Source organism: Leopardus geoffroyi, chromosome D2, assembly GCF_018350155.1.
Source record: "Leopardus geoffroyi isolate Oge1 chromosome D2, O.geoffroyi_Oge1_pat1.0, whole genome shotgun sequence".
In the NCBI taxonomy this organism is placed as follows: domain Eukaryota; kingdom Metazoa; phylum Chordata; class Mammalia; order Carnivora; family Felidae; genus Leopardus; species Leopardus geoffroyi.
In genome coordinates this window covers 59,377,007-59,402,822 of record NC_059334.1, presented here as the reverse complement: position 1 = coordinate 59,402,822, position 25,816 = coordinate 59,377,007, and the positions used below count along the sequence as shown (strand labels likewise).

The 25,816-nt window shown below is 39.6% G+C and overlaps 1 protein-coding gene and 1 non-coding gene across 2 annotated transcripts in view; both read left to right on the top strand.

Moving 5' to 3' along the window:
* Positions 1 to 25,816, top strand: part of CWF19L1 (CWF19 like cell cycle control factor 1) — a 34,746-nt gene that overhangs the window by 7,653 nt on the left and 1,277 nt on the right. Inside the window, exons 5-13 of the mRNA XM_045438567.1 lie at positions 1,285 to 1,499; positions 3,679 to 3,797; positions 11,993 to 12,077; positions 13,680 to 13,820; positions 17,198 to 17,312; positions 18,061 to 18,140; positions 21,827 to 22,036; positions 23,130 to 23,249; positions 23,677 to 23,774. Of these exons, the coding sequence (XP_045294523.1) occupies positions 1,285 to 1,499; positions 3,679 to 3,797; positions 11,993 to 12,077; positions 13,680 to 13,820; positions 17,198 to 17,312; positions 18,061 to 18,140; positions 21,827 to 22,036; positions 23,130 to 23,249; positions 23,677 to 23,774 (1,183 nt within the window). The remainder of the gene's footprint in view (positions 1 to 1,284; positions 1,500 to 3,678; positions 3,798 to 11,992; positions 12,078 to 13,679; positions 13,821 to 17,197; positions 17,313 to 18,060; positions 18,141 to 21,826; positions 22,037 to 23,129; positions 23,250 to 23,676; positions 23,775 to 25,816) is intronic.
* On the top strand, positions 22,782 to 22,929 carry LOC123577608. The gene has a single exon (XR_006701960.1). It is a non-coding gene; the product is annotated as a small nucleolar RNA SNORA12 (small nucleolar RNA).

Here is a 25,816-nt window from a genome sequence, read left to right as displayed (position 1 = left end):
CAGTGGGTTCAGGAACTAAGAGGTAAAGCACTTAGCATGGTCTGCTCTTTTGAGAAATTGGAAACAGAAGAGAAAGGAGTTTTCAGTTAGTGTGTGAGTTCTTTTATTAGTTTTTTATTAGTGTGTGTATTCCTTTATCAGTTAGTATGTATGTTAATTGGCATGTTCCTTTAGTAATTAGTATGTCTATTAGTATGTTTAATACTTTATTCTTTTCTGAGTGGAAAGAGCCAGCTGAGAAGAGGAGACTGAGTAGGTGAAAGGAAGGTGAAAACTGACAGAGCAAGGTCTTGAAGGCAGCAGGAAGAAACAGGATCAAGGGCCCAAGCCAGGAATAAATTTAAAAAAGGGTAGAGTCTCAAGTTTTTCCCAGTTGCTCTTTCCAGATGTTTTCCATCCATTGGAAGCTGCTGCCTGCATGAAGAGTGTGTGTATTCTAGACTGAACTTTCCTCAGAACTGCAGTTCGTTTTTCTTATTACGTCTCTCTGGGTCCAAGTGTCTGGGTTTCTTTCTTTTTCTTTTTTTCTTTTTTTTCTTTCAAAGTTTATTTATTTATTTTGAGAGAGAGACAGTTTGAGTGGGGGAGGAGCAGAGAGAGAGAATCCCAAATAGGCTCTGCACTGTTGGTGCAGAGCCCCATGCAGGGTTTGAACTCATGAACTATGAGATCATGATCTGAGCTGAAATCAAGAGTCAGGTACTTAACTGACTGAGCCATCTGGGTGCCCCTCTTTTTCTTTTTTTTAATGTTTATTTATTTTGAGAGAGATAGAATGAGGGGTGGGGCAGAGAGAGAGGGAGAGAGAGAATCCCGAGAAGGCTCTGCACTGTCAGTGCAGAGCCCGATGCAAGGCTCAATCCCACGAACTGTGAGATAATGACCTGAGCCGAAATCAGGAGTCGGACGCTTAACTGACTGAGCCACCCAGGCACCCCTGGGTTTCTTTTAATCCATGTAGAATCTCTTCCAGAAGACAGAAAGGCTTTTTCTTAATCACTGCTTCCCAACTTTTTTCATTTGTAAGGCATCTGGGGTAAATAGACTGGCCCATGGGCTCCAGTGGCCTCCACATAAGGGCTGCTGTCCCTGAACAGGAACACAGTTGTAGCCATCCACTACTGAGACCCTGCAGCCAGAAGAGGGACTCTAGAAGAGTCTGTGCTTATTTAGACATGCAGAATGGCAGGGAGGTAGGCAAGTCATGGCGGGGAGAGAGATTCATCACCATAATAACATTTCTGCAGTTTTGACTAAAACTTGTCCATTTTTCTTTGAACCCAGGTCGTAAAGGTATCTTCACTGGAAGCTCGGGGCTGCAGATTGTGTACCTCAGTGGGACAGAGTCCGTAGATGAGCCAGTCCCAGGTTACAGTTTTAGTCCCAAGGATGTGTCTTCCCTGAGGACAATGCTGTGTTCAACATCCCAGTTTAAGGGTGTTGATATCTTGCTCACATCCCCATGGCCCAAGTATGTGGGGAACTTTGGGAATTCTTCTGTGAGTAGTGCTTGTTCAGTTGGAATTTCTGTAAGCAAATTGCACTGGCTTATTTTGGGCTCTTTTTGCTCTTTATATTGAATATTTCAGCTCTTAGGACCTTTCAGTAGAAATTTTTTTGTAAATTGTTTCAGGATACTTAAAAGTATATCAATTAACCAAAGCAAAAACTTTAAAACAGATTGATCTTATGAAAGCACCATTCACAGATGAGATTGCTAAAATTCTAATTATAAGTGAGTTATTCTTTAAATTATGTTCTCTGCATCAAGTGCCTTCTTTCAAGCTTCCTCTTAATGTGTTTTGAGGGATTACTAATTTTTAGTTAGAAGATTTACAGCTAGTGGCAGCTCTTTAGTTGTATCCCCCCTCTCCTCCCCACATTCCATTGCACATTGTAGTATTTTGGCTTTTAAAATATTATTTTGATGTTTTTTCCTAGTTTAAATTTTATTTATTTTTGAGAGAGAGAGAGAAAGGGGTGGGGGGAGGGGCAGAGAGAGAAGGAGAGAGAGAGTCCCAAGTAGGTTCCATCCTTCACACCAAACCTAACACAGGGTTCAAAGCCACAACCGGGAGATCATGACTTAAGCCAAAATCAAGAGTTGGACACTCAACTGACTTAGCCATTCAGGCACACTTCAAAATATTTTTTTTAATGGAATCATTATGAGATCAAAGATAGTTGATCTAAAGATGGGAAAAGAAATGTTGAAAACTTGTTATTTCTCTAATGTGAAAGCTTTAATGTTGGGATGCATTGGAGCTCACCATTGCATTTGATCTTAATATTTTAATAAACAGTCTAAAAGAGGATGTGTATCAGATTGGGGAGTGACCACCATCACATTGGTGGAAATAAGCCTAAGGAAGATCATGAAAGGTTGTATATGAGGGCAGAAAGCATCAGCTGAGTTTCAGTGAAGGGAAACCTAAGAATGCATTTAGAGACAAGTATCAATTAGTAGATGCAGAGTTATCGGTAATGATCCAGAAAAAGGTCTTGTAGACCACTCTCTGCCAACTTCACGATGTGTCTGGACCAACATAGCCAACAAGATACCAGGCCTTGTCAGGGGTGGGGTGTTGAAAGGAAAAGGGACAGTGCTGTCTTCCCCTGCCATCAGTCCATGGCTGTTTTCATCTAGAATTCAAGGGGCAGTGCTGGTTGCAGTGAGAAGGTATGGCAAAGCTAGGGAAGATAGGAGGAGGACTAAGTTGCCGGTGGAAGGGAGGAAGACACGTATAATACTCTGTGAGGAAGGATGAGAAAAATGAGGCCCCTTCATTTTGGGGGTGCTAACAAAAGGATTTGATTAAAGTTTCTAAAAGACTACATAGCATCTTTATAGGGGAGAAAACAATACAGTTTATCAGTCTCTGAGATACTATGACTAACCTCGAGGCTGATTCCCTGCACTTCAGCAGAAACTTGAAGGAAGTGAGCATAAGTAAAAGGAATTTCTTGCTTTACTTAGTAGAAAACTAATTTTGGTAATTTCTTTATTTGCAGCTAATACCTTCTCTTAAGTTCATAAGTAATATGAATGAGACATCACATAATTTGTTGTTAATGAAAGCTAGGGATGTTTGGGGAATAAAGTTGGTATTTTTGATGAACTTTATGTTACAAACTTTGACCAGGGTGTGGTTGTGCCTTCCACAAACCACACCTTTCTTGACTGAAGCAAAATAAAGGATTGCATGCTTATGTCATGAGGTCATTGAATATTCCATTCCAGATGTTCTATGGATCCTAAAGACCCTGGAAGCTAGCTTTTAATTTTTATTTTTTTGCATTGACTCTGAATGTCTGCATTGTCAGAACTATGGATGTGTAACAACGCAGATTATAGAAGCATAGTCTGTGGGCTCCAGAGAGAGAGCTTGCTTTCCAAAAAGATTAGAATAAACCCTGTTTTGGGTATTAGTATGGAGGGCTCACCTTACCTTTTAACCCCTGCTTCCTGCAGTTGTCCTCTCTGCACTTAACAATAGCCTGCTTCCTCTTCTGTGTTTGAGGTTTCTCTGATTGCCACAAGTCGTGGATATTACTCCAAATCCTACTGCCTACATTTGTATTGACATAAAAATTTCAAAGACATTTAAATTGTCCTATTTCTTTGCATTTCTTGATAACTCCTAGGTCTGTTATGATGACTGAGTTTCTTTTTCCTAGGGAGAAGTGGATACCAAAAAATGTGGCTCTGCTTTGATCTCCGGTCTTGCCACAGACTTGAAACCAAGATACCATTTTGCTGCTTTGGAAAAGACCTATTATGAGAGACTTCCCTATCGGTGAGTAGCATTTCATTATTTTGGCTTTTTGAAGAATTTGCCTTGGATCTTCTATGGGAACTTCTCTTGTTCGTTTTAGCCATGTAACATCTTCGTTCCTTTTGGTTACTCAGGCACCGAAGTGAGTGGCTCTCAAATTACTCAACTTTTCTGAGTTTGTTTCCTAATTAGAAATACAAGGGATTGGACTGTATACAGCCCCTTAACACTTTGAGCGTCTGAAGTAATAATACTGTTATCACAGTATTAATCATCACTGCTTTATGTAGCACAGCACATTAGGTCAAACCGGTACTCCTTGTACAGTCTTGAAAACTCATTTCTCAGCATAAGCATGTCAGCAGTATTTCAGTTTAAGAATCAAGAACTTGTATCAATTTGTTTTTTTGCTTTTTCATAGTTTGAGTTTGGAGGTGGGTTTTTTTTTTTTAATGTTTATTTTGAGAGAGAGAAGAGTGTGTGTGAGAGAGGGGGAGGGGCAGAGAGAGGGGGAGAAAGAGAGAATCCCAAGCAGGCTTCGTACTGTCAGTGCAGAGCCCAATGCAAGACTCAATCTCACCAACTGTGAAATCATGATCTGAGCTGAAGCCAGAAGTCTGATGCTTAACCCAACTGAGCCACCCAGGCGCCCCTGGAAGTGGAGTTTTTTTTTATTTTTTATTTTTTAAAAAAAAATTTTTTTTTTCAACGTTTATTTTTGGGACAGAGAGAGACAGAGCATGAACGGGGGAGGGGCAGAGAGAGAGGGAGACACAGAATCGGAAACAGGCTCCAGGCTCTGAGCCATCAGCCCAGAGCCCGACGCGGGGCTCGAACTCGCGGACCGCGAGATCGTGACCTGGCTGAAGTCGGACGCTTAACCGACTGCGCCACCCAGGCGCCCCATGGAAGTGGAGTTTTTAAAGCATGTCTTACAGAGACCATAAACCAGTGTTTTCTAACCGATAGAATTAAGTTAGCTCTGGATTATCTTCACTGGTAAAGAGCATGGATAATTTCTAAAATAATTTATAAAAACTTTTTTCCTGGGACAACTGGGTGGCTCAGTTGGTTAGGTGTCTGACTCTTGATTTTGGCTCCAGTCATGATCTTGAGGTTTGTGGGATCAAGCCCCACATTGGGCTCCTCACTGACAGCTCAGAGCCTGCTTGGGATTCTCTCCCTCTCTCTCTGCCTCTCCCCCCCCCACACACATGTGCACATTCTCTCTCTGTCATAAAGAAAAAAATAACCTATCCTTTCCCTATAATCTCAAAGCCTAAGATATAATCATAAATAATACAGCCTTTTCTGTTATATCGCCATATAGAAAAGCTTATTGTTTTCTGAAATCATGCACTAAAAACAGAGGTTATCAAGCCTCTCAAAACCTATCCAACTGTTTTTTTTTTAACCTATCCAACTTTTAAGGATCTGAATACACATTTCCCTGAAAAACATACCAGTGGCCAATAGGCACATGAAAGATGCTCATGTCATTATCGATTAGGGTAATCCAAATCCAGACCACAGTGAGATACCACTTAACATCCCCTAAGATGGCTACAAGCAAAAAGGCAAGTAATAAGTGTTAGCGAGGATGTGGAAGCATCTGAACCCTGATACGTTGCTGGTGTCATTGCTGGTGCAGGCGCTTTGCCAAACTGTTGGCAGTTCTTCAAAAGATTTAAAATAGAGTTACTGTCTGACCCAGGAATTCCACTCTTGTTCCAAGTGAAATAAAAACACTAGCCCATGCAATAATTTGTACACAAATGATCATAACAGCTTTATTCATAATAGTCAGAAAGTGGAAACAACCCAAATATCCATCATGTGATGAATGGGTAAAGAAAAAGTGATACATCCATACTTTGGAATGTTATTCAAGAAAAAGGAATGGAATACTGATAGGCTACATGGGTGAACCTTGAAAACACTATGCTAAATCAAAGAAGCCACACACACAGAAGACCGCATATTATATGATTCCACTTATTATAAAATGTCCAGAGTAGGCAAATACATAGAGGTAGAAAGTAGAGTAGTGTTTGCCAGGGACTGGTTGGAGGGAAATGGGAGTGACTGCTAATAGGTACAGGGTTTCTTTTACTGGTGATAAAAGTGTTCTAAAATTAGATTGTGGTGATGGTTGCACAGCTCTGTGAATATGCTAAAAACTATTGACTTATATACTTTAGATGGCTGAATTATATAGTATTCGAATTAGATCTTAATAAAGCTGTTAAAAAAAAGACAAGCTTGTACAAGTTTTCAACCAGAGCAATAACAAAACCCCATAACCAGCACGATACAAATACTAACATAGGTAAATTTCCACTAACCTTTGCACCTGGTATTACAGTCAGTCCATGCTTTGCATTCCTGTGTTGTGGGTGTTATTGTGAGTGTTTTGCTTCCCTTGAGGAACAGTTTATCATCATTAAAAACACCATTCAGAGGTAGCAACCTTCATTAGTCATTATTATTTTAAAATAAATGAGGGAAGCATCTTCACAGCTTTTTATGGGTACTTGCAGTTTCCCTGTAGTATTAGTTTTCTATTGCTGTTGTAAAAATTGTCACACACTTTGTAGCTTAAAACAATATAGTTTATCATCTTACAGTTCTGTAGGTCAGACGTTTGACCCAGGTTTCACTGGGCTAAACTCAAAGTGTTGGCCAGGTTATGTTCATTTCTGGAGGCTCTACAGGAGAATGGTTTTTTCCCTTCTTAAGCTTGTAGAGATCACCTGTGTTCCATGGCTCACGGCCCCCTTACTCCATCTTAAAGCCAGTAACTGTGGTTGAATGTTGTCACTCTTAACCTTCTGTAGTCACTTTCCCTCTGACTTTTCCTCTTCCCTCATCTACTTTTTTAAAAAAATCCTAGCGTGATTAACATACAGTGTTATGTTAGTTTCAGTGTACAATATGATTCAGCATTTCTATACATTATTCAGTGCTCATTGCAGTAAGTGTACTCTTAATCCCCTTCACCTGTTTTACCCATCTCCCCACCTACTTCTTTGTAACTATCAGTTCTCTGTATTTAAGAGTCTGGTTTTTTTGTCTCTCTTTTTTTTTCTTTGTTCGTTTGTTTTGTTTCCTAAATTGCAACATGGGTGAAATCATTTGGTATTGTCTTCTCTGACTTATTTCAATTAGCATAATACACTCTAGCTCCATCCATGTTGTTGCAAATGGCAAGATTTTATGTTTTTAATGGTTGAGTGATATTCCATTGTATATATATACCACATCTTCTTTATTCATTAATTAATCAATGGACACTGGGTTGCTTCCATATTTTGGCTATTGTCAATAATGCTACAATAAACGAAGAAGTGCATATGTCTTTTTGAATTAGTACTTTTGTATTCTTTGGGTAAATATCCATTAGGGGAATTACTAGATCATGTAATAAATCGACTTCACATTTTTCGAGGAACTGTTATACTGTTTTCCACAGTGGCTGCACCAGCTTGCATTCCCACCAGCATTGCATGAGGGTTCCTTTTTCTCTACGTCCTTGCCAATGCTTTTTTCTTGTGTTTTTGATTTTAGCCATTCTGACAGGTATAAGGTACTTGTATAAAGGTACAGGTATAAAGAACTTGTTGTGGTTTTGATTTGCCTTTCCCTGATGATGAGTGATGTTGAGCATCTTTACATGTGTCTGTTGGCCATCTGTACGTCTTTTTTGGAGAAATGTCTGTTCATACGGAGAAATGTCTGTTTTAAATTGGATTGTGTTTTTGGTGTTGAGTTGTGTAAGCTTTTTATATATTTTATCAGATAAGTCATTTGCAAATATCTTCTCCCATTTAGTAGGTTGTCTTTTTGTTTTGTTGATGTTTCCTTTGCTGTGCAGAAGCTTTGTATTTTGATGTAGTCCCAATAGTTTGTTTGCTTTTGTTTCCTTTGCCTTAGGAGACATACCTAGAAAAATGTTGCTATAGCCAGTGTCGGAGAAATGATTGCCTATGTTCTCTTCTATGGTTTGTATCGTTTCAGGTCTCATGTTTATGTCTGTAATCCATTGTGAGTTTATTTTTGTGTATGGTGTAAGAACATGGTCCAGCTTCATTCTTTTTGCATATGGCTGTCCACTTTTCCCAATACCGTTTGTCAAAAATTAATTGATTGAACATATAATCGTGGGTTTGTTTCTGGGCTCCCTATTCTGTTCTGTTGATCTGTGTGTCTGTTTTTGTGCCAGTACCATCCTGTTTTGATTAATATAGTTTTGTAGTATATTTTGAAATCTGGGATTGTGATACCTCCATTTTTCTTCTTCTTTTTCAAGAATGCTTTGGCTGTTCGGGGTCAGTTGTGGTTCCATACCAATTTTAGGATTTTTATTCTAGTTCTGTGAAAAATGCTGTTGGTATTTGATTGGGATTACATTAAATCTGTAGATTGCTTTTGGTAGTAGGGACATTTTAATAGTATTTGTCCTCCGAATCCATGAGCATGGAATATCTTTCCATTTGTTTGTGTTGTCTTCAATTTCTTTGATCAGTGTTTTATAGTTTTCAGAGTACCGGTCTTTCACCTCCTTGGTTAACTTTATTCTTAGGTATTTTATAATTGGTGCAGTTATAAATGGGATTTTTTTCTTAATTTTTCTTTCTTAATTTCTACTTCATTATTAGTGTATAGAAATGCAACAGATTTCTGTATATTGATGTAATATCCTGTGACTTTACTGAATTCATTTATCAGTTCTAGTAGTTTTTTCATGGAGTCTTTAGGGTTTTCTATATATAGTATCATGTCATCTGCAATAGTGAAAGTTTTACTTCTTCCCTTCCTATTTGGATGCCTTTTCTTTCTTTTTTGTAGTCTGATTGCTGTGGTTAGCACTTCCAGTTCTATGTTGAATAAAGTGGCGAGAGTGGACATCCCTCTCATGTTCCTGACCTTAGGGTAAAAGCTGTCAGTTTTCCCCATTGAGTATGATGCTTGCTGTGGGTTTTTGATATATGACTTTTATTATGTTGAGGTATGTTTCCTCTAACGCTACTTTATTGAGGGTTTTTTTTTTTTTTTTATCGTGAATGGATGTTGTACTTTGTCAAATGCTTTTTCTGCATCGATTGAAGTGATCCAGTGGTTTTTGTCTTTTCTCTTGTTGATACGATGTATCACACTGATTGATTTGCAAATTTTGAACCATCCTTGCATGGGAGGAATAAATCCCACTTGATAATGGTGAATTATTTTTTAATGTGTTGTTGGATTCGATTTGCTGATAATTCTGTTGAGAAATTTTGCATCTGTGTTCATCAGAGTTATTGGCCTGTAGTTTTCTTTTTTTGTAGTGTCTATATCTGGTTTTGGTATCAGGGTAATGCTGGCCTCATAGAATGAATTTGGAGCTTTTTTTTGAAATAGTTTGACAAGAATAGGTATTAACTCTTCTTTAATGTTTGATAGAATTCATCTGTGAAGCCATCTGGTCCTGGATGTTTCGTTTGTTGGGAGTTTTTTGATTATTGATTCAATTTCATTGCTGGTAATCAATCTATTCAAATTTTCTATTTCTTCTTGATTCAGTTTTGGGAGGCTATATGTTTCTAGGAATTTATGCATTTTTTTGGTTATTCAGTTTGTTGGTATATAATTTTTCATAATATTCTCTTATAATCCTTTGTATTTCTGTGGTGTTGGTTGTTATTTTTCTTCTTTCATTTTTGATTTTGTTTGAGTCCTTTTTTTTTTTTGATGAGTCTGGCTAAAGGTTTATCAATTTTTTTGATCTTTTCAAAGAACCAGCTCCTGGTTTCATTGATCTGTTTCACTGGTTTTTTAGTTTCTATTTTGTTTATTTCTTCTCTAATTTTTGTTATTCCCTTTCTTCTACTGGCTTGGGGTTTTGTTTGTTCTTCTTTTTCTAGCTCCTTTAGTTGTAAGGTTAGGTTGTATATTTGAGATTTTTCTTGCTTCTTGAGGTAGGCCTGTGTTTTCCTCTTCCGCTTTTTTTTTTTTTTTTAATTTTTTAATGTTTATTTATTATTGAGAGAGAGAGACAGAACGTGAGCAGGGGAGGGGCAGAGAGAGGGAGACACAGAATCTGAAGCAGGCTCCAGGCTCTGAGCTGTCAGCACAAAGCCCGACACGGGGCTCAAACCCACAAACGCGAGATCATGACCTGAGCAAAGTCGGAAGCTCAACCAACTGAGCCACTCAGGCGCCCCTCCTCTTCCACTTTTTTTTTTTTTAATTTTTTGTCAGATTGGTTTCCATGCAATACCCAGTGCTCATCCCAACAGGTACCCTCCTCAATACCCATCACCCACCCTCCCCTCCTTCGCACCCCCCATCAGCCCTCAGTTTGTTCTCAGTTTTTAAGAGTCTCTTATGCTTTGGCTCTCTCCCACTCTAACCTCTTTTTTTTTTTTTTTTTCCCTTCCCCTCCCCCATGGGAGTTTCTCCTGGTAAGTTTCTCAGGATCCACATAGCTCCTCTTCCACTTTTTTTTTTTTTTTTTTTTTTTAAATTTTTTTTTTTTCAACGTTTATTTATTTTTGGGACACAGAGAGACAGAGCATGAATGGGGGAGGGGCAGAGAGAGAGGGAGACACAGAATCGGAAACAGGCTCCAGGCTCTGAGCCATCAGCCCAGAGCCCGACGCGGGGCTCGAACTCCCGGACCGCGAGATCGTGACCTGGCTGAAGTCGGACGCTTAACCGACTGCGCCACCCAGGCGCCCCAACTCCTCTTCCACTTTTAAGGAGCCTTGTGATTATGTAGGGTTTGCCGAGGTAGTTCAGAATCCTCTCCCTATCTTAAGGTTAGTTGATTAGCAACTGATTGATTCCATCTATCACCTTAGTTCTTCTTTGCCATGTAAGCTACCACTCACAGGTTATAGGGATTAGGACGTGGACATCTTTGGGCGGCTATTGTTTTGCCTACCACACCTGGATAGTCTAACAGTGGGAAGTACTAGCAGTTCTTGAGGCCACTGCCCTAGTGACTGCTTGCTCTAAAGAAAGACACTTGTGCAGGACATTCAGCTGTTTTTCCTTAATGTCTTGATGTATTATTAAAGCTTCTATTTCATTGTGGCTAAACTTGTTTCAGTCATTTTAAAAGTTGGAAAAAGTTGCATATGAAGCAGCATGACTTTCACCTTATGCCAATTATGAATGTACTTCCTTTCTTTAAAGAAACAGGTTATAGCAGACAAACTGTGTTTTGGCTTATTACCTTTCCAGTGATGTGAATATAAAACATATATTTGTGTATTTGCTTATAAAAAAATGGTACTATGCTAGATTTTTAAAATAAAATTATATTTTGTGATGATTCAGGAAATTTCGGTAGCATAAGGAAAGAGCTCTAAGGGTTGCTATCTGTATTAATGGTCAACTTGCTAAAAATAAAAAATGTATATAACCCATAACGCTTTTCTTTTAATTTTAAAAGTTGCTTAATGTAGGATACTTGTAAAACATAGAAAAGCTCAAAGAAGTGTTTTGGTGTATTCAGTTACTTTTTTTTTCTGTAAAGTATAGACACTCCTCTATTTTTGTATTTTTCCTAGAAAAATGAAATCATAGTATAAATTACTATTGAAGCATATTTTTCTTCTTAAAACTCATTTCATCCTGTTTTTATTATTATAGATTTTTATTACACTAAAAAAATGGTATAATGAACCCTCCTATACCCATTACCCAATTTAAGCAATTATCAACATTTTGCCAATCTTACAACTCTTTTAAAACCAAATATTGGAGTTTTTGTGCTTTTCAGATATATGATCTCATTTTTTTCTAACAATAGCCCTGTGAAGTAGGGATGAGTATCTTACTAGATTAAAAAATTTTTTTTTCTTTCAACGTTTATCTATCTTTGGGACAGAGAGAGACAGAGCATGAATGGGGGAGGGGCAGAGAGAGAGGGAGACACAGAATCGGAAACAGGCTCCAGGCTCCGAGCCATCAGCCCAGAGCCTGACGCGGGGCTCGAACTCACGGACTGCGAGATCGTGACCTGGCTGAAGTCGGACGCTTAACCGACTGCGCCACCCAGGAGCCCCAGTATCTTACTAGATTTATAGGTAACCTCTGAGATTATGTTATTGGTGGTGATAGACTTACAATCTGTGCTCTCTTGTGGTCCTATGGAGTGTACATATTTCATAACTGTAAGTCAGAAGTAAAGTTTGTTGCTAATCTGTTATCTCTCAAATACATTATAGAAACCACATCGTTCTGCAGGAAACCACACAGCATGCCACCAGGTTCATAGCTTTGGCAAGTGTTGGAAATCCCGAAAAGAAAAAGGTAAAGATTTGAGTATTTGATGGTAGGTTAATATTCATTGTCTGCCTGATAAATGTTTTTCTTGCCAGTTTAGCATTCAGATCTTTCTTCTCCCCAATTGCAAGGTTCCAGCACTTTAGTGACTCCTTTCTAAAGATGTGATAATAAAAAGTCAGGTTTCCTTGGGTCCTTTGTAGGAGATTTTAGAGAAGGGTTTGGGAAAATAGGCCCGGTGGAACAAAGGCAAAATTTCAAATGAATGAAGTTCCTTTCTTCCCATATCCATGTAGTTGTCTTTGTAAGTATTCATGAGTTTGCCCTCAGATGGTACTCTTGCTTTGTTTCTTTTAGCAACTTCATTTAGCAGAAATAATAAAAGCCTTTATAGGATTTACCTAACCGCTCCTTGGCTTTGGAAAATCTTAGTGATACCTGGAATCTATCTTTGTACTGGAAAACAGTGCAGGTGAATGAAAGAGAATATACCAGAAAAGTATGTTATTTTTCTCACTTCCCTGTGAGCATTTCTGATTCTCTAGGGTCAAAAGCAGGATATTGTGGATTGAGACAGCTAAAATCAGAACAATCAGGCAAGGGAAGAATAGCCAGATAAATAATGTGAAGATTATTCTGTAACGTGTCATAAACCACATGCACAGAAAAGATAAGCAAGTACATATTTTTTTTTTCCGTAGTTTCTTAAACTTTTAAGCCCATCGTGTTCTTAGTAAGTTTAGATTTGTGATTTTTTTTTTTTATTGTAGCACTCACAGTATTTTCACTATTTTTATGATAGTGATATTTTACTATTGCTTTATTCTCAGGGCCACGTTAGCCTCGGCCCTAAGCAATTCAAAGTCTTTCGACTATAGTCAAAAAGTAGGGACATTTTTAAATTTGGCAAGCATTATTAAATTCATCTCCAGTTCCAGTTTATACCCTCACCAACAGTATACTCACGGAGTAGTGTCAAATTTTTATTAACACTTTTACCAATGTGATGGATGAAAGATGGTGTGTCATTGTTAATTAGTTGCATTTCCATGGGCAGTACTGAGGTTAAATATCTATTCCTGTCTCATCTAAAGATTTCAGTATCTGTGCCATTAGCGTGAGTGTCTAGATACCTGTATGAATATTTACTTCTTTGCCATTAGTCCCTAAAAAAAACCCATCAGCATATGCAGCAGAAATTGTATAATATCGGAGGGAAACATCAAGGTGTCTAATTTAATTTTCATTAGGAAAAAAGAATGGCAGTGCCACAATTCTGTTAACAAAAAGTACACAAAGATAAAGGAATCAGAGACAGAAGCAGGGTGTCTGCAAGGGTTATGGAACAAGTCCCACCTGAGCCTTGTAGTTTTGTGTAAAAGCTGATTTTTGTAAGGACTAGGGCTTTGATTTGTTTCTTGACTTCATCAGCCCTTGGTTAGCTTCTACGGAGAAGAATCACTAAATTGACATTTGATTCATTGTGTATTCTCTGAGCCATAAACAGGCCAGTTGCTGTTCTTTTACTTTTACTCAGTTTCTGAAGCTTCTGTGAATAAATTAGGTTGGTTACATTTGGATAAATGGTATTTTTCCTAATCTTATGTTTGTTTGTTTTTTCCTCCACAGTATCTTTATGCATTCAGTATTGTTCCTATGAAACTAATGGATGCAGCAGAACTGGTAAAACAGCCTCCTGATGTTACTGAAAACCCTTACAGAAAATCTGGGAAGGAAGCATCCATGGGAAAGCCAATTCCTGCCCCAGAGGTATGTTCTGATTGAGAGGTGGTATTTTCCGGGCAGGACTGCCTATTACATACGTGCTTTTCCTGGTTATAGTTTAGCTCATAAGACCAGTTTAATCCCTAGAATCTAAATCTTTTTTTTTTCCTTGGGAAATTATGATGGTGTTTAGAAAGGCTTAGTAGATTTCATGTAAGTGCAGTGTTTTTTATTGTAGCTTGGGGTTAACAGTTTCATATATATTTTTTTTATTTATTTATTTTTCAACGTTTATTTATTTTTTTTGGGACAGAGAGAGACAGAGCATGAACGGGGGAGGGGCAGAGAGAGAGGGACACAGAATCGGAAACAGGCTCCAGGCTCTGAGCCATCAGCCCAGAGCCCGACGCGGAGCTCGAACTCACGGACCGCGAGATCGTGACCTGGCTGAAGTCGGACGCTTAACCGACTGCGCCACCCAGGCGCCCCAACAGTTTCATATTTTACGTCCTTGTCTAAGCTTGGCTCGGGTGTTAGCATTACAAATGTTGAGTCTTCCTTTGTCAAAGTTGAGACTTTAACTTTTCAGGCAAGGATCCAACAGCTTGGAAGCCCAGGCAAGGATCCAACAGCTTGGAAGCAATGTAATTTGTGATTTTGTAACAAGTGCTAGCGGGTAAATAGGACTTACTCTGAAGAAATTTCCTAATAGCAGACTTTTCTGAAATTAATTTTTCCCGCATTAAAGCAAGGAGTGTCAAGTTCCCTGACTAGTATGCATTGTCCACTTTCTTAGACCTTTTTCTTTTCTTTTTTTTTTTTTAAACATTTATTTACTTCTGAGAGACAGAGCGTGTAAGCAGGGAAGGGGCAGAGAGAGAGAAGGAGGCACAGAATCCGAAGCAGACTCCAGGCTCTGAGCTGTCAGCAGAGTCTGACATGGGGCTCGAACCCATGAAATGTGAGATCATGACCTGACCTGAAGCCAGATGCTCAACCGACTGAGCCACCCAGGCGTCCCAGACCTTTTTCTTTTTGAACAACCTCCTTATCTTCTTTTTTTAAATTTTTATTTAATTTGTTTTTTTAAATTTACATCCAAGTTAGTTAGCATATAGTGCAACAATAATTCAGATTCCTTAATGCCTCTTACCCATTTAGCCCATCCCCCTCCCACAACCCCTCCAGTAACCCTCTGTTTGTTCTCCATATTTATGAGTCTCTTCTGCTTTTGTCCCCCTTCCTGGTTTTATATTATTTTTGCTTCCCTTCCCTTATGTTCATCTGTTTTGTATCTTAAAGTCCTCATATGAGTGAAATCATATGATATTTGTCTTTCTCTGACTGACTAATTTCACTTAGCATAATACCCTCTAGTTCCTTCCACGTGGTTGCAAATGGCAAGATTTCATTCTTTTTGATTGCCGAGTAATATTCTATTGTGTATCTATACCACATCTTCTTTATCTATTCATCCATTGATGGACATTTTGACTCTTTCCATACTTTGGCTGTTGTTGATAGTGCTGCTATAAACATTGGGGTGCATTTGCCCCTTCAAACTAGCACACCTGTATCCCTTGAATAAATACCTAGTAGGGTAATTGCTGGGTCGTAGGGTAGTTCTATTTTTAATTTCTTTTGAGGAACCTCCGTTTGTTTTCCAGAGTGACTGCACCAGTTTGCGCTCTCACCAGCAGTGCAAAAGAGATCTCTTTCTCTGCATCCTCACCAACATCTCTTGTTGCCTGAGTTGTTAATGTTAGCCATTCTGACAAGTGTAAGGGGTTATCTCATGGTGGTTTTGATTTGTGTTTCCCTGATGATGAGTGATGTTGAGCATTTTTTCATGCGTCAGTTGGCTACCTGGATGTCTTCTTTGGAGAAGTGTCTAGTCATGTCTTTTGCCCATTTCTTCACTATATTATTTGTTTTTTGTGTGTTGAGTTTGATAAGTTTTATAGATTTTGGATACTGACTCTTTATCTGATATGTTGTTTGCAAATATCTTCTCCCATTCCGTTGGTTGCCTTTTAGTTTTGCTGATTGTTTCCTTTGCTGTGCAGAAGCTTTTTATTTTGATGAGGTCCCAATAGCTCATATCTGCTTTTGTTTCCCTTGCCTCCAGAGACGTGTTGAGTCAGAAGTTGCTGCGGCCAAGGTCAAAGAGGTTTTTGCCTGCTTTCTCCTCAAGGATTTTGATGGCTTCCTGTCTTACATTTAGGTCTTTCATCCACTTTGAGTTTATTTTTATGTGTAGTGTAAGAAAGGGGTCGAGGTGGGGCGCCTGGGTGGTGCAGTCGGTTAAGCGTCCGACTTCAGCCAGGTCACAATCTCGCGGTCCGTGAGTTCGAGCCCCGCGTCGGGCTCTGGGCTGATGGCTCAGAGCCTGGAGCCTGTTTCCGATTCTGTGTCTCCCTCTCTCTCTGCCCCTCCCCCATTCATGCTCTGTCTCTCTCTGTCTCAAAAATAAATAAACGTTAAAAAAAAAAAAAAAGAAAGGGGTCGAGGTTCATTTTTCTGCATGTTGCTCTCCAGTTTTCCCAGCACCACTTGCCGAAGAGACAGTCTTTATTCCATTGGATATTCTTTCCTGCTTTGTCAAAATTAGTTGGCTGTACGTTTGTGGGTCCATTTCTGGATTCTCTATTCTGTTCCTTTGATCTGAGTATCTGTTCTTTTGCCAGTATCATACTGTCTTGATGATTACAGCTTTGTAATATAGCTTGAAGTCCGGGATTGCGATGCCTCCTGGTTTGGTTTTCTTTTTCAAGATTGCTTTGGCTATTCGGGATCTTTTCCGGTTCCATACAAATTTTAGGGTTGTTTGTTCTAGCTCTGTGAAGAATGCTGGTGTTATTTTGATAGGGATTGCTTTGAATATGTAGATTGCTTTGGGTAGTATTGACCTTTGAACAATATTTGTTCTTCCTATCCAGGAGCATGGAATCTTTTTCCATTTTTTTGTGTCTTCAACTTCTTTCATAAGCTTTCTATAGTTTTCAGTGTGTAGATTTTTCACCTCTTTGACAACCTCCTCATCTTTTTAATTAAAGCTCAGTTTGACTTGATTGACCTGTGAGATTGTAGGACTACACCAACGCGCTACTAAGAGAGAGGAAAAGGCATTTGGAGGGCTTTGTATTGCTCTGTTTTAGGCAAGAATTGCTCTATAACTTGCATTTTAACTTGCTTTTACAAAAAGATGGATTTGGTGCTATTTTGGGTATGTGTTGAGAAGTATGACTGAGAGTCCAGGCATCAGGATTAGGAAGATATTTTTCTTATCTAGAGTAGGTAGAAAGGGCCAGGAGGCAAGATAGATATGACATGGCAAGAATGTTCCCTTGTATGTGAATGGTTGACTCCTTGTCTAAAGATTAGTTTAATAACATTTACCCTTCTGCCTTTGGCCATTTCAGGAAGAATCAGCCTGTCAGTTTTTCTTTGATTTAAATGAAAAGCAGGGAAGGAAGCGTTCATCTACAGGCAGAGATAGCAAGTCTTCTCCTCACCCAAAGCAGCCTCGCAAACCTCGTAAGTATCTTGGTTCCTGAAGTCTCCAGTGTGAGCAGTGACTTATTTCAGATCTTGTGTGGGGCATGGCATTGCTAAGAGAGCTTCTTCTGGCAGAGGAAAACTGTACAATGGGTCATTAAGACCAAAAATAAAATACTACTAAGATGGCCTGATTTTGAGAATGTCTGAGCTGTTCTTGAAAGAACTATGGGGAAAGTTCCCTGGATGTCTATAAAACATATGAGGTAAAGAGCCTACAAAACCCACGAGGTTCATAAAATAATAGAATAATCAAACTGGCAAAAAAGGAATTTAAGGTTATTTCATTGATACCCTCTTTCTTCACCCCTTGTTTCAAAGTTGAAGAAGCTGATCTTGTTGGAGTAAACTTATAACCCAGAGTCATGTGGCGAGCCAGTGGCATAGTTGGGGCTAGAATTGGGACTCCTGACATCAGTTCAGTGGTCTGTCATTGCAGCCTGTTGCCAGTTAAATGCTACTTTGGTCAGTATGTGGTCATCCACTTGTGGTTATCCACCTGTGAATTGATTGCAAATTCAGAGCTTTTCTAATACAGGTTAGTTTCATTGATAAAAGTGCTGGGATCGCGGAGGTCACAGTAGAAGCACAGCAGGACCAGCTCTTTACGGCAGTGCTGTATATGAATCTTTGCAAGGTATAAAGATCAGACAAGGCTGAGTTCTACAGGGTGATTAAATGTTGGAGTGCTTGCACCATAGTAACATGTGCTTTCTTCCATATGAAGCTCAGCCTCCAGGACCTTGCTGGTTTTGCCTTGCCAGCCCTGAAGTGGAAAAGCACTTGGTGGTCAACATTGGCACACATGTGAGTTACTTCCTCGGACCTTTTACAGCGAAGGACATCCTTATTTGTTTGTTTTTTATTAACTTAATAAAGTTAAAATTTATATATCATAAAATTTACCCATTTTAATAATTCACCAATTTTTAGTAAGCTTACCAAGTTGTGCAACCATCATATAACACAGTTTTAGAGTATGTCCTTCACTCATGCCCGTTTACAGTTAATCCCCATTCCCATCCTCAGCCCCAGGCAACCACTAATCTACTTTCTGTCTCCATAGGTTTGCCTTTTCTGGACACTTCATATAAATGGAATCATACAATATGTGGTCTTTGTGTCTGGCTCTTTATGTTCAGCAGATATTCTTGAGGCTTATCCATGTTGTAGCATGTATCAGTACTTCATTCCTTTTTATTGTCAAATAGTATTCCATTCTATATATTTATCAGTTGATGGGCTTGGGGTTGTTTCCACTTTATAGCTATTAGGAATAATGCTGCTATGAACATTCGCATGCGTATCTTTGGACGTATATTTTCATTTCTTTTGGATAGATAACTAGGAATGGAATTGCTGGTAAATTTATGTTTAATTTTTTATGAAACTGCTGAACTATTTTTCAAAATGGCTGTAACATCTTATATCCCCACCAGCGGTGTATGTGTATGTATGTATGAGGGTTCCTGTTTTTCCACATTTCCAATATTAGTTATTGTATGTCTTTTTGATTATAGTGATTCTCCTGTGGTTTTGTAGTGCCAGTTTCACAAGATTGCCCCCTCCCTACCTCTCTCTCTGACAAATAGGTGTATCTCCTAGGGCGATGGTTTCATATACTTCTTGACCTTCTTACTGATTCATACTAAATAATTACATAAAAGACTAGTGATAAATTCTCAGTTTTGCCTTGTAATAGAGGATATAGCTTCCTAAGAGAAGAATACCCATATCCACATTCTTAGTGTGGGTTACTGGGAACCCAAGATAATAATTACAGGGTTGCTTGGTAAGCACTGAATCAAATAACTGGATGATCTTGAGGATGATTTTATTCAGGCTATGGAAACTCTGATGAATTATGTGTGTCTTACTGTAAAGTGGTCCTATTTGAGACTTCCCCAGATACTTTTCCTTGGGCAGGACTTGTTTAGATGTTGAATAATACTGGTCTTTGACCCATTTTCCTGGGATCTGTGTAGACCCTTATCGTTCTTCATTCACTTAGAATGAAGAAAGCTTAGTTCTTAGGGTTACAGTTACACCCTAGTCACCTGAAACAGGAATTGGCTGTTTCTTGTGGCCTTTGATGGCAATATTTACAGACCATTTCTTAGTGTGTAGTGCTTCTGCAAAATAGAGACTTTCATCTCTTTTTCATTGATTTATTCTAATTTTGGTTTCTGAAGGTGACCATTTCCTCAACTTATCCTATCTCAGGGCCCTTTATCGTGGCCTCCTACAGACTGACCAGAGTCTCGATTTCATCATTCTTTACTTCTTTAGTCACATCTCTGTCTGCCTTTATAGTTTCAGACTGAAGAGTCCCAGTCTTCTACGTTTAAATTTTTGTCTTGATTATCGGCACACTCCCCTATCTCTAGGGGGAGCCCTCATGGGGTCAAGGCCTGTGACCTAATTGGGTCATGGAGTCTGTGGATGAACTCTTCAGTGGGAAGAAAAGCAAACTTGAAAAGTTTTTGGTTTTACGGGAATGCCCTTTATGGATTATCTCTCTTGGCCCTTGTTTTCCTCTTCGGATTAGTTCATGCCATTCTTCTCGCCCATACAACTTGTAAGGTAGGCAGGCTTTGGACTGCCTTCTGTTTGGGAAGCTTCAATAGTTCAAAATGGCACACAGGGGAAGAGAGATTTGGAATAGGTGACTTAGCTCAGGGCTGCTGTAGGCCTCAGGGAAAATTGATCTTTCCTTTCCATTCACCTTTTAATTGCCCAGGGTTATCTAGCCTAGGGTATGTGCATAGGGGATGATCAAGGAAACCTTTTTCCTTTTCATCTAGGCCTGAAGCTGGAGAGGCAAAAAATATCTCAGGTCTTATTTGTGGCCCAGCCCAGCACCCCAAGTAGGAGGCCATATGAAAATTTTAGCCTAGAGCCTGCCCAGTATTCAAGTCTGCACTTCATTGCTCTTACATTGCTCTTTGTCTAGTAGAAACTTCTTGGGAACCTCTGGGACCTTTGGGTATCTGGCAGAGGATTTAGAATCTCCTCCCTGCAACCATTCCTCTTGATCTCCTCTCACTACATTTTTGTCTTGGCTTTCTCTGTCTTTGCTATGCCTTCCTCAAGGGATATACATGGAACTGTGCTAATGGCCCATGACCACAAACTAGTAAAATGAGGGAAGCACTGCTAAGAGTCCAAAATAATTGATGTATTTTACTTATGGGAGAAACATTTATTCACGTCTTATTTACACATTTTTAGAGATAATTCAAGTACAGAACAAAAGGAGAGAAATTGAGAGGAGGAGGAGATTGGGCAAATATGAAATTGTTCACAAGAACTGGGAGGTACCGCATTGGGGCGAGGGGTGCTTTTTAGTCTGGACTAGAAACCTGGTTGTTACAATATGAAAACTGATGTTTATGGTAGTGACCCTTTGACATAAAGAAAAGGCTTGAAGACTCAGGCTTCAAGAGTAACCTTTTAAAGCATACAATCAAAAATAGTTGTAAAAATGAAGAAAATGAGCACTTAATGAAGTTTCAATGAACCTTAGTCATCTGGAAGATTAAGTTTGTAGATGTGCTTGGTCCTCTTTGCCAAGTAAATCAAGGATGATCATGCTTTAGTTTGTTTCTGATACCTCTTCTGCCCTTCTATTAGATTTTCTCAGTGTTAATAATAAATTACTCCTTCCTTCAGTCTTAACTTTGAACTTACAGCACTAAAAGGAAATGTCAGATTGCTTTTTCTAAAGCTCTAGTACATTCACCTGCATTGATATTCACTGGCCATTTCTCTACTCATAATGTTTTCCTTTCAGAGAGTGTCTAAGTGTGGAGAAGTCTTGCATGTTTGGTTTTGACAGAGATAGTTTTAGTTGCTGTTTAGCTGCTGACATCCACTGTTGGGAACCATGGTTTTCTACCTCTTTGGATATGTCCGAGTTTGAGGTTTCTGCTTCTTCCTTCCACCCCATTAGGTTATATGTTTGCTTTAATTTTGTAGAGGTTAGGCAGCAGCTTAAGGCTGTAGGGACACTGGATGCTAATCATGACATCTTAGCCTTTTTTGTGAGCCCAGAGGGTGTATTTAGGAGTGGGGTGGGGGATTCGATGTTAGCATAGGGAAAGTGGTCATTTTGAAATGAAGTGGTGTCTTTCTGTGGTTGAAGGCCATAATAACTGAAAAATTGTTTTCCAGTTTGGAGCCTGGGAGGCCGACTATTTGTTGTCCTGGTCTCCTTAAGTTTTGGGGGTTTTGAAGCCAAAAGCCCATTTGTGTGCCATTCATTTGCTCCCAGTTCATTTGATAGCTGGATAGAGATTTGTTGTATCTAATCTTCTTCGTCACCAGGTTCTTGTTATAACTTCTAAAAGCAGGTTTTTAACGTCAGAGAGTTTCTGTTAATAGCCTCTCAACACTTTTTCTACACCCTCATGCTCACTCTTTGTATAGGCTTTTCTCCCTGAAGAATCATACCTGTGGCATTGGTATCTTGATTCTGTGTGCTTTCTCTTTAGTGCTACCTTGCCCTGGCCAAAGGAGGCTTATCTGATGACCACGTCCTCATCCTACCCATTGGGCACTACCAGTCAGTGGTGGAGCTTTCAGCTGAGGTGGTGGAAGAGGTGGAGAAGTACAAGGTGACACTGAGGCGGTTCTTTAAGAGTCGAGGGAAACGGTGTGTTCTGTTTGAGAGAAATTATAAGAGCCATCACCTCCAGCTACAGGTAGGTGGTCTCCACCCAGGGACTTGGAAGGCCCTATGAGGACATGGATGTTGACAAATATTTAAATGACATCTATTATTTATTATTGAATATTTATTTTTTTTTTTTTTTAATTTATTTTTTTTTTTCAACGTTTATTTATTTTTTTGGGACAGAGAGAGACAGAGCATGAACGGGGGAGGGGCAGAGAGAGAGGGAGACACAGAATCGGAAACAGGCTCCAGGCTCTGAGCCATCAGCCCAGAGCCCGACGCGGGGCTCGAACTCACGGACCGCGAGATCGTGACCTGGCTGAAGTCGGACGCTTAACCGACTGCGCCACCCAGGCGCCCCTATTATTGAATATTTAAATACAGGATTCCAATCTGAAATGAAATACTTAAAATTTTAATATTTAAATGGTTAATATTGAAAATACCTACTACAAATTTTCATATTAATACTTGAATAGTGTTCATTTAAAAGGTTAAAGAGTCTCTGGTAATAAATCCAGAGATTCCACAGGGAAGTGCATGGTCCGTATGAGTGGGCCAACACAGTTAGTAAGTGCTTTGTTTAGAAAAGGAAGGGATAGTTGAGGAAGACTTCAAGAAACATTTGGGCCTTGTTAGGTAGAGTTGGAACAGAGTAGGTATTTGTGTGAGGCCCAGCATAAGTGAAGTCTTAAAGGTGAGAAATAGTCCCAGAGCTTTGATGGGGTTATCAGCTCAGAAATTTGGAGACTGTTTATGGATAATTCGTTTGTGGTTGTGGTGGTTTTCTTTCTGGCACATTTGTTAAATTTTCAAATGGGCCTGACGCTGCCACATATATTATATAGGAGCTGGCAAGGGCTTGATGACAGAGAGATCTCTCTCTAGCCTTTCCTGCATCAGGGATTGGCTCCCACATGTGGCAAGCTATCTCATAAGTTTAAGTCCTTACAGACAGGCTGACACAAGCCTGGCTGGCTTGAGGAAAATCTCTGCTGAGGGGTATTTGTCCACCCCTATGATGGATTTGCTACTTCTCGGGGACTGTGCAGGAGGCATGACTTCTCTGGGACCTGTACAAAGAGTTTCTCCTATCTACCCACCTCACCCCCCCACCTCAGGTCATTCCTGTGCCACTCAGCCGCTGCACTACTGATGACATTAAAGATGCCTTCGTTACCCAGGCAGAGCAACAACAGATAGAACTGTTGGAAATCCCAGAACACTCTGACATCAAGCAGGTAAAACAGGAGGGGAAGGACGTTCCGGGAGTAGTAAAAATGTGGTTTCTGATATGTCGAGCCTGAGGTACTATCAAGGCATTCCAAAAATGTTCAATAGGCAGGTAGACAGTTTGGACCTAGGGCATGGGATGCTGATTAGACTGGTGATGAGGATGGCATTAAAGCAATGCCTTAGTCATTCCTGGGAAGAGCAAAAAATTAGATCTTTCCTAAGGCAGGAACTTCGAAGTTCCACTGGGAGGATCTTTGTAATATCTTTGCAAAACTCTGTTCCACTAAGTACCTTGGGGTCTGTACTGTTCACATCCTTTTTCTTGGACTTCTGGGCTGAATTTGTTGCCAAATTAAAGCTTAAAAGAGATGAGCTAGGTTTCACATTTTTAAAGTACTATGATATGTACTCATACAACTCTGTTCACTCTAGATTGCACAGCCAGGAGCAGCATATTTTTATGTTGAACTTGACACAGGAGAGAAGCTTTTCCATAGAATTAAAAAGAATTTTCCTTTGCAGTTTGGAAGGTTTGTATACTTTTCCTTATTTTAAATGTATTTTCCCAAGATCTATTATGAACAGATTAGTGGGCTGCATAGACAGTTGAATAAAAAGCCAAACAGGAAACAATCCTTGCCCCAAGGAACCTTGTCTTAGGGCAAGTCACATATTTGCTTACGTGGCAGTAATGTAGTGCAGAATGTGAAAAGTACCGTAACAAAGTTCTGAGGAACAGTGAACTTTAGAAATTCAGAAAAGGGAGAGTTATTTCTATTTTGTGAAAGGCTTTAAGAAAAGGTTGACACTGAGCCTGAGAGATTTAGAGGGAAAATGTCGGGGTGTGGGCCTTCTGGCCCAAAGGACTGAAGTGCTACCATTAATGGAGCATATGTACTGTTGCAAGAGCTTTACACGCATTGCCTCATTTAATCTTCCCAATTCTGTAAGATAGGTACTGTCATCCCACTTTACCAAAATGGAAAATGAGGCTCTAGAGCTGTATCCGTAGAACTTGCCATGATGGAAATGCTTTATATCTGCACTGTCCTATACAGTAATCACTAGCCACATGTGGCTACTGAGGAACTAAATTTTTAACTTGATTTTAATTAGGATTAAAGTTTAAATGGCTATATCTGGCTAGTGAATCCTGTAAGTGGACAATATGGCTCTAGAGGGATTAGGTAGCTTGCCCCTGAGCACATATGGTAGGTTCGAACCCAGGTACGTTGATCTCCTAAACATGAGATTTTAACCTCCTTATTCTGTAGTGTCCTAAGGCCTAGATGAGGCTTCATTTATGTTCCTCATATCAGACAGAACATGACTGTGAAACCATGTAGGGAGTGGCATCATCTAGGCTGACAGAAGACAGAAAGTTGCTGGCTAGAAAGAATAGAGTATGGAGAGCAAAAAATGTGAAGATAGAGTATGGAGAAGCAAAAAGATGTGCAGAACAGGTTATGTGATGCTATTGTCTGATGTGTAGTTGTTTCCTTCCCTAGTTCAAACTGAGCTTTAGGGTGCCTGCGTGGCTCAGTTGGTTAAATGACTGTTGATTTGGGCCCAAGACATGATCTCATGGTCATGAGATCGAGCCCTGTGTAGGGTTCTTTGCTGGGTGCGGAACCTGCTTGAGGCTCTCTCCCTCTGCTCCTCCACCACTCTCTCTCTCTTAAAAAAAAAAAGAATTGAGCTTTGAGTCAACTTTGAACGCTTCTTGGACTAACTTGGGAAGCCTCCAAGAGACTGCTACCATTGGGTAAGTCCAGGAAATACAGTTATCTACATTTTCAAAAAGATACTGATAAGTGAGAGTAGGTATGATTAGGGACTTCAAACATCTGACATTATCTTTTGTTGTTGCCTTAGCAACAGATGCAGATGTGGACACTGATGCCATAGGCACATAATTGCAGATACACACTGGCACATAAGCCTGCAAGAGAGATTCTCTCAATGATTTTGTGCTCATTAGTTTGTTGTATTTTCAACATTGACTATTTTTCAAAATACCAGTATACAGTTATATAGCATTTTATAGTTAACAAAGTACTTGAAAAGACATTTTTCTCCCCGCTGTATAAGAGAGGTGGTTCTGTCTTCATTTTATAGGTGAAAAGTAGGCTCAAGCTTGCCCAGGGACCTAGAACTTGAGCACAGATCCTGTAACTTTTAGAAAACTCGTGATTTATTTTGGCTCTCCTGAGCCAAAGGTGGACACTTGACTAAGCCACTCAGATGCCCCTAAAGATTTTATTTGTTGGGCGGTGGAGGGGGGGGGGGCACCTGGGTGACTCAGTTGATTAAGCATCCGATTCTTGATTTCAGTGCAAGTCATGATCTCATGGTTCATGAGTTTGAGCCCTCTGTCAGGCTCTCTGCTATCGGCACAGAGGCCGCTTCGGATCCTGTCTCCCTCTCTCTCTGCCTCTTCCCCACTCACACTCTCTCTCCCTCTCAAAAATAAATAAACAATTTAAAAAATCATATCTACTGGATTACGTTTTTAAAAAAAAGATTTTATTATTTTAAGTAATCTCTACATCCAGTGGGGCTCAAACTCACA